Source organism: Amblyomma americanum, chromosome 10 (genome assembly GCF_052857255.1).
Source record: "Amblyomma americanum isolate KBUSLIRL-KWMA chromosome 10, ASM5285725v1, whole genome shotgun sequence".
Taxonomy (NCBI): Eukaryota; Metazoa; Arthropoda; class Arachnida; order Ixodida; family Ixodidae; genus Amblyomma; species Amblyomma americanum.
The window spans coordinates 108,231,913-108,244,654 of NC_135506.1; the positions used below are offsets into that span (position 1 = coordinate 108,231,913).

At 45.5% G+C, this 12,742-nt stretch overlaps 1 protein-coding gene across 1 annotated transcript in view; it reads right to left on the reverse strand.

Moving 5' to 3' along the window:
- Positions 1 to 12,742, reverse strand: part of LOC144108616 (uncharacterized) — a 41,651-nt gene that overhangs the window by 6,925 nt on the left and 21,984 nt on the right. Inside the window, exons 6-11 of the mRNA XM_077641808.1 lie at positions 12,088 to 12,234; positions 9,377 to 9,423; positions 7,896 to 8,022; positions 6,138 to 6,199; positions 1,893 to 2,040; positions 818 to 879 (exon numbers count right to left, since the gene is read on the reverse strand). Of these exons, the coding sequence (XP_077497934.1) occupies positions 818 to 879; positions 1,893 to 2,040; positions 6,138 to 6,199; positions 7,896 to 8,022; positions 9,377 to 9,423; positions 12,088 to 12,234 (593 nt within the window). The remainder of the gene's footprint in view (positions 1 to 817; positions 880 to 1,892; positions 2,041 to 6,137; positions 6,200 to 7,895; positions 8,023 to 9,376; positions 9,424 to 12,087; positions 12,235 to 12,742) is intronic.

Here is a 12,742-nt window from a genome sequence, read left to right on the forward strand (position 1 = left end):
AGCAGCACAAGTAATTGGACCAACAATGGAGCTGTATTGGCAAAGACCGACCCTACAAGGGCCATGATGGGACCATCCTATTGCAATATCGGGCCGACGACCTGTGCTGCTTGCGATACAAGCATTTCTGCCCCCTCTGTTCGTTCTTTTGCGATGTCAGCCATCTCCCAGCCATCTTTCGATTCTCACCGCGCGAAAGGTGCCGAAGGGAAACATTTCGCTGCGCTTGTTAGTGGTGGATTCCTTGCAGTCAGGCATAGCAGTGACGAATCCGCAATATAGCATTATCGAATTCTGGGAGGAGATATATATTGAGTAATTGCAAAGGCAATTTTGCGAGAATAGGGGAAACGTAACTGGACGCTTAAGCCACCTTCAAAGTTGATAGCGATAGGATTAAATTTCAGATTTGCCATAGTTTTTGCTGCAACTTCGGTGCGTGGTGACGCCAGTTTCTTTGAAATTCTCGGTGCAGCAACCTCCATATTCGGACTGCTAGGTGCAGATAGCTGTGCTGACAACGTGATAGGCACGTCGCGACGACGTCACAAGGTCACGGGACCTCTCTCGGCCAATCACCGAATTTTATGACATCTATGGCGGATTCCGCTCCTTACCTAAACACTAATGTCATTGCATTGATATTTGGCTGCATATACTCCTTTTATTAACTAAGGCCGTCATCCGCCATGCGGTTCCAGTGCTTTAGTGCTTGGTTAGTTCATTCTGGGCCCCGATTGCGCCTTTTATATATTGAGAACACCTGCTAAAGCGCCCCGAGAAAGGTAGTGCGAACATCGGTGCATGCTTCACTTACCTCCCTCTCCGCTTCGTCCAATGCTGTGTAAACACTCGCAAACGTTCCGCTTCCGTCGATAGCTGGAAGACATGATTTGGGGCGTATTTTTAGATGGTTAAATGCCGCAAGCGTAGTAGCTGTGTTGGCGAATGGCTTATCGTGGCACTAAAGACGCCAGATATCTAAAAAATTGTGTTAAAATCACGCGACTGAATTACTGAAGCGGCGGAAAATAAATTTCCAGCTCGAAAATTCTGAAATTCACTACAGACAGCGAAATATTTCAGGATGCGTGTCCGAGGAAAATAATACTTTGGTGAAGGCGCGTGCCCCAAAGACAAGAGAGATATAGTGGTTAAAAGTATAAGAATACTGTCAGCTTCAAGAGTTTTCGGCATGTGAGTTCTCGAGAAAAATAAAATCTTACTGTTGTGATAACTCGTAACCCAGCCGTCCAGTATCAACTAATAACGCTTGATTGTTTCCAAACACTTTCAGGCATTTCACGCGATTAGCGTACGTCGCTAGATCCAAATAAATTTTCCCGCATAGCCGCATCCCGTAACGTGTAACCTTTTGTGGCCAATGGTACTTGCTACATCCGCTGATACGAGCCGAAGAAGCTACAAGCCACGCAAAAAGTAGTGTTTTTTTCGAACAGATGCATGCATCCCTTAAACGTCTGCCGCCGATATCAAAATGTTCTAGCCACGTACTAAAAACATTCTCCATACTGAAATATGGCTACCGTCGCTTTGCAGAAAAAAATGAGCATCCGCCAACGACCCCGCGCACACGATTAATGTGTGTTGAGGAACGTCGGTCACGTGATGTGCGGTCGCCGCTACATCGGGAAGGAATTCCCTCCGACGTGAGTACGTCACAAAGCACATCCTTTACGCCTTCATCAGCAAAGGCGTGCGAGAATAAAACGAGTAGTGGTTCCTCATTACGTATCATAGATAAGCGAACTAAGCAGCTTGCGGCCTTTGCATACTCCTGCTTCTAAATACTGCGGTATCAATAACTATATCCACTCCTCCATGCAGGGTCTCTGTTCAAGTCATATGTCAACGGCGAATCGCTCACTCACGGTTCTCGTCGTGCTGCTCTTCCCGAGAGGATGGCTCTTCGGGAAGATTCGGATCGCCGCTGCCAGGAGCCTCCCAGTGGTCCGGAAGCGCATCGGGGGAAGTTGAAGGCGGGCTTTCTCTGAGAGTCTCCCCAAAGGCCTCGATTGCCTGCGTTAGCCGCGCATGCACAGAGGGGCAAGAAGTAATGTTGGCTTCCTAGAGATCAGGGAAGGCTATCGCTGGTAGCGGAAGGTTTATGGGGCAGCGTAGTTTAAAATTTGCTATTAGATATCATGATGGGATGCTCTGTTCATAGTGATTGCAAAAAAAAAACTGCGCAAAGATGATGGGACAAGAAGAGAGAGGTGTGTCCGTCTTTGTTCCTCTTTTCGTTCTGTCATCTTCGCGCAGTATTTTGGCAATTAAATTTTCACCCTCTGCATTTAAGGTGAATGAAGTTCCAAGATAATAAATGGTTTGACCTGCTTCAGAAACCGCTTCGTACTTGTAGCGTGATACGCACAGGTTCTACGGGTGACAGAGAAGATTTATAAAACAGGTTAGTGGGTAATTCATATTTTATTTCACAGCGCAAATGCTTGAAGGAACAAGGCACATGCATTTCTGCCTCTCTCTTCATTGTTTTGTGATGTCAGCCATCTTCCAGCCATTTATCGATTCTAAACGCGATAAAGGTTTTGACAGGAAACATTTCGCTGTCCTTGACACGAATCCGCAATATAGCAATATCGAACTCTGCGAGGAGACCTAGATTCAGTAATTGCGCGCGACAGTTTTGCCAGTTAGAATAAAGGAAAAAAGGAAACTATGGGGACTCTGAAGCCACCTTGAAATGGGAATGCGATAAGATTAAAGTGCACATTTAACACTCTTTCTTCCAATGGCGGCCTGTCCGGAGCCAGAGATTCTTAGCACCCTCCGCTGCGTCACATGTCTGACCGCCGCCGTGGTCAGTTGCTCTGCAGCCGCTGGGGACTGAGGGCCGAGGGTTAATTGGTTTGATCATAGAAGATCATGGCAACGTTTAACGCTAGAACTTTAGCTAGTGAGGCTAGCCTAGCAGTGCTGTTTGAGGAACTAGCGGGAATTAAATGGGATGTGATAGGGCTTAGCGAAGTTAGGAGGACAGGTGAGGCGTATAGAGTACTAAAGGACGGACACATACTGTGCTATCACGGATTAGAGGATAGACGAGAACTAGGTGTGGGTTTACTCATTAATAAAGATATAGCTGGCAACGTAGAGGAGCTCTACAGCATTAACGAGAGGGTTGCAGCTATAGTAATTAGGCTGAATAGGAGGTACAAGCTGAAAGTGGTGCAGGCCTACGCACCCACATCCAGCCATGATGACCAGACCGTTGAAAGCTTCTATGAGGACGTAGAATCAGCAATGAATAAAGCAAAATCGCAGTACACTGTACTGATGGGCGACTTCAATGGGAAGGTGGGCAAGAAGCAGGCTGACGACAACGAGGTAGGTGACTATGGAATAGGCTCTAGAAATAGCAGGGGAGAGTTATTAGTCGAATTCGCGGATAGAAATAATTTACGGATCATGAATACCTTCTTCCGCAAACGCGAAAACTGGAAGTGGACCTGGAAGTGCCCCAATGGTGAGATTAAAAATGAAATCGACTTCATACTATGCGCTAAACCTGGCATCATTCAGGATGTGGCCGTCCTCGGAAGGGTGCGTTGCAGCGACCATAGAATGGTAAGGTCTAGAATTAGCTTAGACTTGAAGAGGGAACGGAAGAAGCTAGCGAAGAAGAAGACCATTAACGAGTTAGCCGTAAGAGGGAAAGCACAGGAGTTTAGGATAGCGCTGCAAAACAGATATTCGGCTTTAACTGAGGAAGATGATCTAGATGTTCATTCAATGCACGATAACCTGACATCAATAATTACGGAGTGCGCAGTAGAAGTAGGCGGTAGGACAGTTCGAAAAGATACCGGGAAGCTATCTCAGGTGACGAAAGATCTGATTAAGAAGCGCCAAAACATGAAGGCATCTAACACTACCGATAGAATAGAACTAACGGAGCTATCAAAGTTAATAAATAAGCGCAAGGTAGCCGACATAAGGAAGTTTAATATGGAGAGAATCCAGCATGCTATAAAGAACGGAGGTAGCCTAAAAACAGTGAAGAGGAAACTAGGCATAGGTAAAAACCAGATGTATGCATTAAGAGACAAGCAGGACAATGCCATTATCAATATGGATAAGATAGTTAACGTAGCCGAAGAGTTCTACAAAGACCTGTACAGTAGCCAATGTAATCAGAGCGCTAATGAGAAAAGACAGCAGTGCACAGCAATGCTTCATCCCGCCAGTAACGAAAGATGAAGTAAAGAAAGCCTTAGAAGCAATGAAAAGGGAAAAAACAGCTGGGGAGGATCAGGTAACAGCAGATCTGTTGAAGGATGGAGGGGACATCGTGCTAGAAAAACTAGCCACCCTGTATATGCAATGCCTTATGACCTCAACTGTACCAGAAGCTTGGAAGAATGCAAACATTATCTTAATTCATAAGAAGGGAGACGCCAAGGACTTCAAAAATTACAGGCCGATCAGCTTACTATTTGTTGCCTACAAAGTATGTACTAAGGTAATCGCTAATAGAGTCAGGGCAACGTTAGACTTTAATCAACCAAATGATCAGGCAGGCTTTCGTAAAGGATATTTCACAATAGATCATATTCACACTATCAATCAGGTGATAGAGAAATGCGCAGAATATAACCAACCTCTGTATATAGCTTTCATTGATTACGAGAAAGCATTCGACTCAGTGGAAACCTCAGCAGTCTGACAGGCATTGCGTAATCAGGGGGTAGAAGAGCCTTATGTCAAAATACTGGAAGATATATATAGCAACTGCACAGCTACTATAGTCCTCCATAAAGTCAGCAATAAAATTCCAATAAGGAAGGGTGTCAGGCAAGGAGACACGATCTCGCCAATGCTGTTCACCGCATGTTTGCAGGAGGTATTTGGAAGCCTGAATTGGGAACAGTTGGGAATAAGAATAAAGGGAGAATACCTAAATAATCTGCGATTTGCTGATGACATTGCCTTGCTGAGTCACTCAGGAGGTGAACTGCAAATCATGATCAACGAGTTAGACAGGCAGAGCAGATCGATGGGTCTAAAAATTAACATGCAGAAAACCAAGGTAATGTTCAACAGCCTAGCAAGGGAACAACAGTTCACAATTGGCAGCGAGAGCCTAGAAATTGTGCCGGAATACGTCTACTTAGGGCAGGTAGTGACAGCTGATCCAGATCATAAGAGGGAGATAACTAGAAGGATAAGAATGGGCTGGAGCGCATATGGCAAATTCTCGCAGATCATGAGTGGCAGTTTACCAATTTCCCTCAAGAGGAAAGTGTACAACAGCATAATCTTAACGGTACTCACCTACGGGGCAGAAACGTGGAGGCTAACGAAAAGAGTTCAGCTTAGGTTAAGGACAACGCAGCGAGCCATGGAAAGAAAAATGATAGGTGTAACGTTAAGAGATTGGAAGCGGGCAGAGTGGGTGAGGGAACAAACACGGGTTAATGACATCCTAGTCGAAATCAAGAGAAAGAAATGGGCTTGGGCAGGGCATGTAATGCGAAGGCAAGATAACCGCTGGTCCTTAAGGGTAACGGAGTTGGTTCCAAGAGAAAGTAAGCGTAGCAGGGGGCGGCAGAAGGTTAGGTGGGCGGATGAGACTAAGAAGTTTGCAGGCAAACGGTGGATGCAGCTGGCAAAGGATAGGGTTAATTGGAGAGACATGGGAGAGGCCTTTGCCCTGCAGTGGGTGTAGTAAGGCTGATGATGATGATGATGAACACTCTTTCTGCTGCAACATCTGTGCGTGTTTGCGTCAGTTTCTTTGAAAATGTCGGTGCACCGACCGCCATATTCGGACTGCTAGCTGCAGATAGCTGTGCTCAAAATGTGGTGGGTCTGTTGCGATAATGCCACAAGGTCACATGACCACTCTTGGTTAAACAACAAATATAATGACATATATGGCGGATTCCGCTCCTTACCTAAACTCTAATGTAATTGCATTGATATTTGGCTGCATATACACCTTCAATTCACCAATTCCGTCATCCGCCATGCGGTGCCAGTGCTCTATTTCCTGGTAAGTTCGTTCTGGGCCGCGATTGCGCCTTTTAGAAATAGAGAGAACCTGTCAAAGCACCAAGAAAACGGTCGTAAATGTTCGTGTATGGTTCACTTACCTCCCTCATTACGTCGTCCAATGCTGCGTTAGCACGCGCAACAATTTCTCGTCCGTCGTAAGCTGAAAAAAAAATTCATGCATATTTTTGGAGGCGCAAAGATGGAAAGGGTTGCAGCTTTGTTGATAAATGACTTGTCGTGGCAATAAAAAGGCCAGAACTTTCGAAAGAATGGCTGTTAAAATCACACTATTGCATCACTGAAGCGGCGTTAAATAAACATGCAGCTTGAAAATTCCGAAATTCACTATACATTAAAAATTTACATAATGCATGTCTGAGGAAAATAATACATTGTTAAGGCGCCTGACACACAGACATGACTGGAGTGTTTTGGGAAAAGCGGCCACAAGAGCTTTCGGCAAGCATGTTCTCAGAAAAAATTGCAGTGGCTTATCTCAGCTGTGGCAGGATATACGTAGCCAGAGCTGCAGTTCCCCCCTTGTTACACACGTTGTCTAGCTTGTTGTTGTGACTGTAATGTTAAGGAATAAAGAAGTAATCGGTTAAACACACTATTTATTCATTCTTTTGACAGATATAAACATTGGCTATGGTCGGTAAAGTAACACGCAGTTGTCTCAATGCTGCCTACACAGTATTTAGACTCGTTGGTTTCTCTCAGATACACAAGGCCAACGGTAGTTCTTCATTTTGTAGTCAGAATGCGAGGATCGCTTTCTTAATTAAAATCAATCTTTTCCTTTATAATATCGGCTAAGAGGACCTTGTGCCCTATTGAAATCACCACACCGAGTCGTATCACCTCAGCTTTTATGCACACAGCCGCCTCCACATGACCATACGCGCGGCCGTGGTGGCGGCAGAGCTCTGACGTCATGCGTCTCGCACCAGCTGCCCTTCTACGGTTGCCACGCATTCGCATTCACTTCACGCGCGGCCCCCGCGGGCCTAGATGGGCGCGCGGGGCTGCTGGCGAAGCGGCGGCGGCGACTCTGACGTCATGCGCCGCGCCATTTCTGCTCCTCTCCAGTTTCACGCATGCGCACTGTTGCCTTCCCCGGATCATGGCGAAATGCTCGACTGGGTAGCGTAGTGTAGCTCTCGCTACAAAACTACTGTTGCGCCGCCACACGACGCTGCTTCCCAGAATTAGCTAATGACGCGTGATCGTTTCCAGGCACCTTCTGACATTTCACGCGATCAGCGTACGTCGTTAGATCCAAATAATTTTTTGCCGCATAGCCGCAACCCGTAACCTGACCTTTTGTGGTCGATAGTAGAAGCTCCATGCGCTGATACGAGCGGAATGAGTGGCAATTGTTGCTGCAAAAAGTGATTATTTTTTTTAAAACACATGCATCCCGTAAACGTCTGCGGCCGATATCACAACGTTCTACCACGCACGAGAATCGTTCTCAATACTGAAAGAAACCTTCCGCCGCTTTCCAGAGAGAAGCGGGCATCCCGACCCCGCCCACACTACTAAAGTGTGTGTCATCGGGGAAGCGGTTAGGAACGTTGGTCACATGATGCGCAGTCGCTGCTACATCGGGAGGGAATTCCTTCCGACGTGACTACGTCATAGACGGCATCCTTCATCCTTTTCCACAGCTGAAGTGTGAGCGGAAAGAACGAGCACTGCTTCCTTATAACGTATTATATATTAGCGAGGAATTCAGCTTTAGAGACCTTTGCATATTCTTTCTCTTCATTACTGCTGTATCAATAGGTATATGCACTCATCCATGCAGGCCTGTGTTGCAGTCTTGTATCAATTGCGAATCGTAAACTTACCTTTTTTATCCCGCTGCTCTTCCCATGAGGCCGGCTCTTCGGGCAAATACGGGCCGCCACTTCCATAATCCTCCCATTGTTCCAGAAGGATATATTCGGGTGCCGGCGGGCGTTCGGTCTGAGTCTCCTGCGGTCAGGTGACATGCGGATATACTGATTGTTATGGTGAAGTCCTACATTATATGAAAGAACAAATGCGATCATAAACGGTTTTATGCTCAAGTGTGCTTTTGTCTAGATTTGCTGGGTATATATAAATTTAAAAAAAAACTGCCTTCGGAAAAACATCAACTATGGCGTCTCTGTTCTAACTTGGTGCCAAATGTTCCAAAATACATGAAAACTTAAGAGCGCTGTCGAATGGTCTAGACGTATTTTGAAGATGTACAACTTGATTCGCAAAGCGACTCGAATACACGGGAATGCGATCAGCTATCTGAATATTTCGGATATTCGGAGTCTCTACTGAAGAGAAATATTCGATGCACCTAGGCCGCACTAAGCGATGCTAAATACAGTTAAGCACTACAGGGTAATCTTACAAATAAGGAGGAATTTTTTTTATAATAGCGCCAGTTAATAATATAGCACGCTCGTTTCATGCCGACCGCCAACATCATTGCCATGACCGCTCAGAAGCGACCTCTGTAGCTAACCAAACCATTTTTTATATCACTTAGTTACCTGTGAACATCCGGTAGTGAGCGTAGTCTCTTGTGTCGTCCGCAATGTCGACCGGCACATTTAATTCTTGCACGAGTTTAGGTTTCGCACAAATACGCAGGCCGGAACTCCGGTTTATTTAAAGACGGTCGCTGCCTCACCAGTCACACTGACGATCGAAAAGAGGCTAAATACATTGAATATTCGTGCGCAGAATCTGCAGGCGCAGCAGCAAACACTTGGCGTTGGATATGCCGCTGCGACGCTTTCGTTACGGCAGCAGAATGCTCACGAAAGATCCCGGGATCTGTCATGGCGAGCTTACCTACCGCCTTAAAGAAGATGTTGAAGCTCAAAACGCCTTTCCGCCGAAATATTTGTGCAACATATTGAAGCATGATTGTTGAACATAAACCCGGAATTTAAAACACGACGTATTCAGACCTGATGGATTGGGTGTGACCCACACAATTTTTAAGCGAGCGCCGTGGTGGCTCACTAGATATAGCGTATCGGCGGATGACCCGAAAGACGTGAGTTCGATCCCGGCCGCGGAGGTGGAATTTATTTGGAGGGGAAATTGTAGACGCCCGTGTACTGTGCGATGCCAGCGCATGTAAAGAATCCCAGAAGTGCAAATTTCTGGAGCGCTTCATTACGGCGTCCCTCATTTCCTCAGCCTCCTTGAGGCGTTAAACCCCATAAAACTAATATAAAAGAAAATTCATTAAGCTTTAAACACCAGTCGAGACCATCAGGTTCACCATGCAATGCACTTCAAGGTAAAAGAGAGTGTTAAGACGGAATGTTGTGCTCACCTCATTGGGCTCGACGACCATAGGTTCATCTTCTTCACTGGCAACACCTTGGAAGAAATGTATGAGGACATGAATAAGGTGTAGTGAAAACCGCAGACGCCAGTTCTAAATGTGAGATGCTTACACGAGGCTGTTTGCACTAAACACACCCGTGCATTCTAATGACAAAATTCGGCCCTTTCTGTTATGCACGCGTCAAGCTCACCACCATCTGTTGTTGGGTCGAGGTCGTTGCAAGTTTACGGAGCCTGATCTGTCATTCCTATATCGCGGATGTTAGGGCATGATTTGTTAGCTGCCAAAGCTCGCCTTCCTGGGGCAACTTTTATACGATAACATTAGAAGCCTGATCGAAAAAAATGCGTCGTCGGTCATAATGTTCGCTGACTGGCTAGGTGAAAGGGTGTCACCGGGCCGGATGTTGGCATTGGCTGGACAGAAGTAACGTCACCACACTGGAAATTTCGCCACTCCTGGTAGAGGTATCACCTAACGCTATCGCAGTATCAACACTATGTGATTAGGGGTCGCTGTGAATTTTTTTTTGCATAATGCTGCAGACAATTTAACCGCGTCCAGGAAGGGAAGGTACAGAACAGAAAGAAATTGTTTACATCGGCCATCACCGCAAGCCTTTGAATAACGGTAAAAAGACCTGCACACACAATGTAAAGGAGAAGGCGGCGTTAAAATAGGAACAAAAAATAAAATATAAATATTTTCTTGATAACACTCTGAATGATCTTTTCATTACCCAACTTTTAAAATGAAAATATTCTATTCCCTAAGCGTTCATAGAAGAAAGCAAAACGAATGATTTTATTGTGGAAAGTTTGAGGTTACGCTTTAGTTGAGCTGATGGCAAGCGCAGTGCGTTAATAAAAACTGAATGAAGCTTACGGGGGAACTATGAATTTTGCCATTTATTAGGTGATAGGAGGCCTGCTTCAAGGAAAACGCTAATAGATTTAATTGTGGGTTTTTGCCATTGATAAATTAGGGGATCCAGTTCGTTTGTACTTGTTTTTTATCAACCTTACAGCACGCCGCTGTACATTTTCCAGTTTAGCTGTTCCCTTCTTTTATGAAGCTCCAAATCATATAAAGGGCCAGAATTAAGCCAGTCAAGATTCTCGGAACTTTTTCTTCGGGAGTCAGTGGCCCTTTCTCGGTTGAACTCAAGACTGATGTGATCTGATACGATTCGGTTTAATAGCAGCGTATTCAATTTTTGGGCGCGTATGTCAAAGGACATCCTTCGCCCATGCCGGCAGTCTGCACCAGCTCCAATTTTTACAGCGGAGGTCAGCACGGTACTACGTCTCAGAGAAAACCAAAACAAACCGCAATAAACCGTCACGTCTTTGTTCTTCAATACACTGTCGTTTCTTAACTATTGTTACGCGGTTTATGGCCGAACTCGTGCTGGTAAATACAACTCGTTGACGGTGGAAACAAGCAGGCGTGCTCGGAGGTCGACGAAGGTGAGAATAATCAACCCTCTAGGCCGTGCTGAAATTAGGTTACGACGAACATTCAAGACAACGTGCCTGTAACGTTTACCACAATATTGTAAATAATGAGAACAAATGCGCATGACTAAGGGTATTTCAGGCATACCTGGCCAACTCTCGTGTGACATACAAAATGACAAGGTCATGTGCCCGGGGCTGTGATCATGGAGCATGAACAATCACAGGTTTTCAGTCGTGCTGGCACTACATTAACTTTCCCGTGCGCGTACTATCGCGATGGAAAGAAATACGAACAACGCGGCGTCTACGCGCTAAACACCGATATCGCTGTCAGAAACTGCACGTGCGAAGTAAACTGTAATAAAAGCATTAAATAAAAACAGAGAATTATTCCACACCCTCTATTTTTTGACATTCAGTGCAGAATAGAACACGGCATTGAAAAGCGCAGTAGAGCAACAACCGCAACCGACATTGACATTCATGCATCCTCATTCAAAATACAGTCAAGCCACAGAGCCCTGCGCTGATAAACTGGAAATAATAGTGCTCCACCGGCTTTTAAGTCCCCCTTTCCTCTCACCCCCATTCATACCAAGGCAACTTCACTCAACTGATAACCCAAGCTATATATTGGGAAAGTGCCGAGAACTCTTCGCCCAGAAATGCCAAGGGCTGCGAAAGGGGCACTGTGGTTAGAATCCTTTTCCTTGTACACACGTATCCCGCACATAACTGTTTATTTCCCGATTCTGAGTCATTTAGCCATGCGCGAAATGCTACAGGCATCTCGCGAGGCGAAGTGCAGTGCCTAAAGGGGACCTCTAGGCTGTTGCGATCCGTCGGCTTACCACTGGTACGCGTGAAGATTGGCTGATTACTGCACAAGCCCACTAGCCGCTACGAACCACAGACAATCCGTGTTGAAAAAAATGGTGGCTAGGCATTCTTTTCTAAAACTGCCGTACTGAGGAAATGAATGGAATTGCGTTTCAAAAGCAGTGGGCGTAAACTCATGGCTACCAGCTTTTGTTTCTCTGTGCGAGTGGTTATATGCTGCTGGAATGCGATTTACCAAAATGCTGCTTGTGCCGGAGACCCAGTCTTCGCCTCCAAACAGAGCAATTCTAGTGAAGGTGCCCAAAGAATTAACTGCACGTACACAACTCGAGCTTTCAGTAACCATTACCGATAATACTAAATAGCTGCTAACAATTACTACATGGTCAGGCTTACCCAAGTGTTCCGATAAGGCACCATGCTCATCGGTGCTCAACCGCAGATTCTTCATGTTTTGCGAGAGTGCACTATACGCATCGTTGGTGATGTGGAGTGCCTTTCTTTTGATGCTTCCTTTGCTGGCATCTCCTAGTAATCGATGTGCTGGAAAATGTAGGTTTATGAATAAATATTAGGCCTTGTTGCGCATTATAACCGAGATTATGGTTAGTCCTGTATTACATCCACCTTGCCTGAAAGCATGGAATTTCGTGACCGCTGTTGTTACAAGCACTTTTACTCATTAATCAGCTCAATTATATGAAGGAAACCGGAATTAAGGATGTCACGTCATATATTATGGACAATTTTTGTTTTGCAGCCAGCCAATCAAGAGAGCCTGTTTTATCTTGCTTTTTCGACCCATCAATACAAAATGCGTGCCTCTAAATGCTGATCTCACCATCACGCCGCGTAGAACACAGAGAAAGAAGGTCAAAAATTGTACAAAAGAGGAGAAGATAGATAGGAGAATATAGGAGAAGGCAGCGCTGCGTTGCAGCACGTGTGGCGGATGATACGAGCTGCGGGACCAGTGATTTTGGCGAGCAGTGAGAGATTATGGTGACCTTCCGTAATGATACTGACAATGATTAGGCTGACGGTGATGATC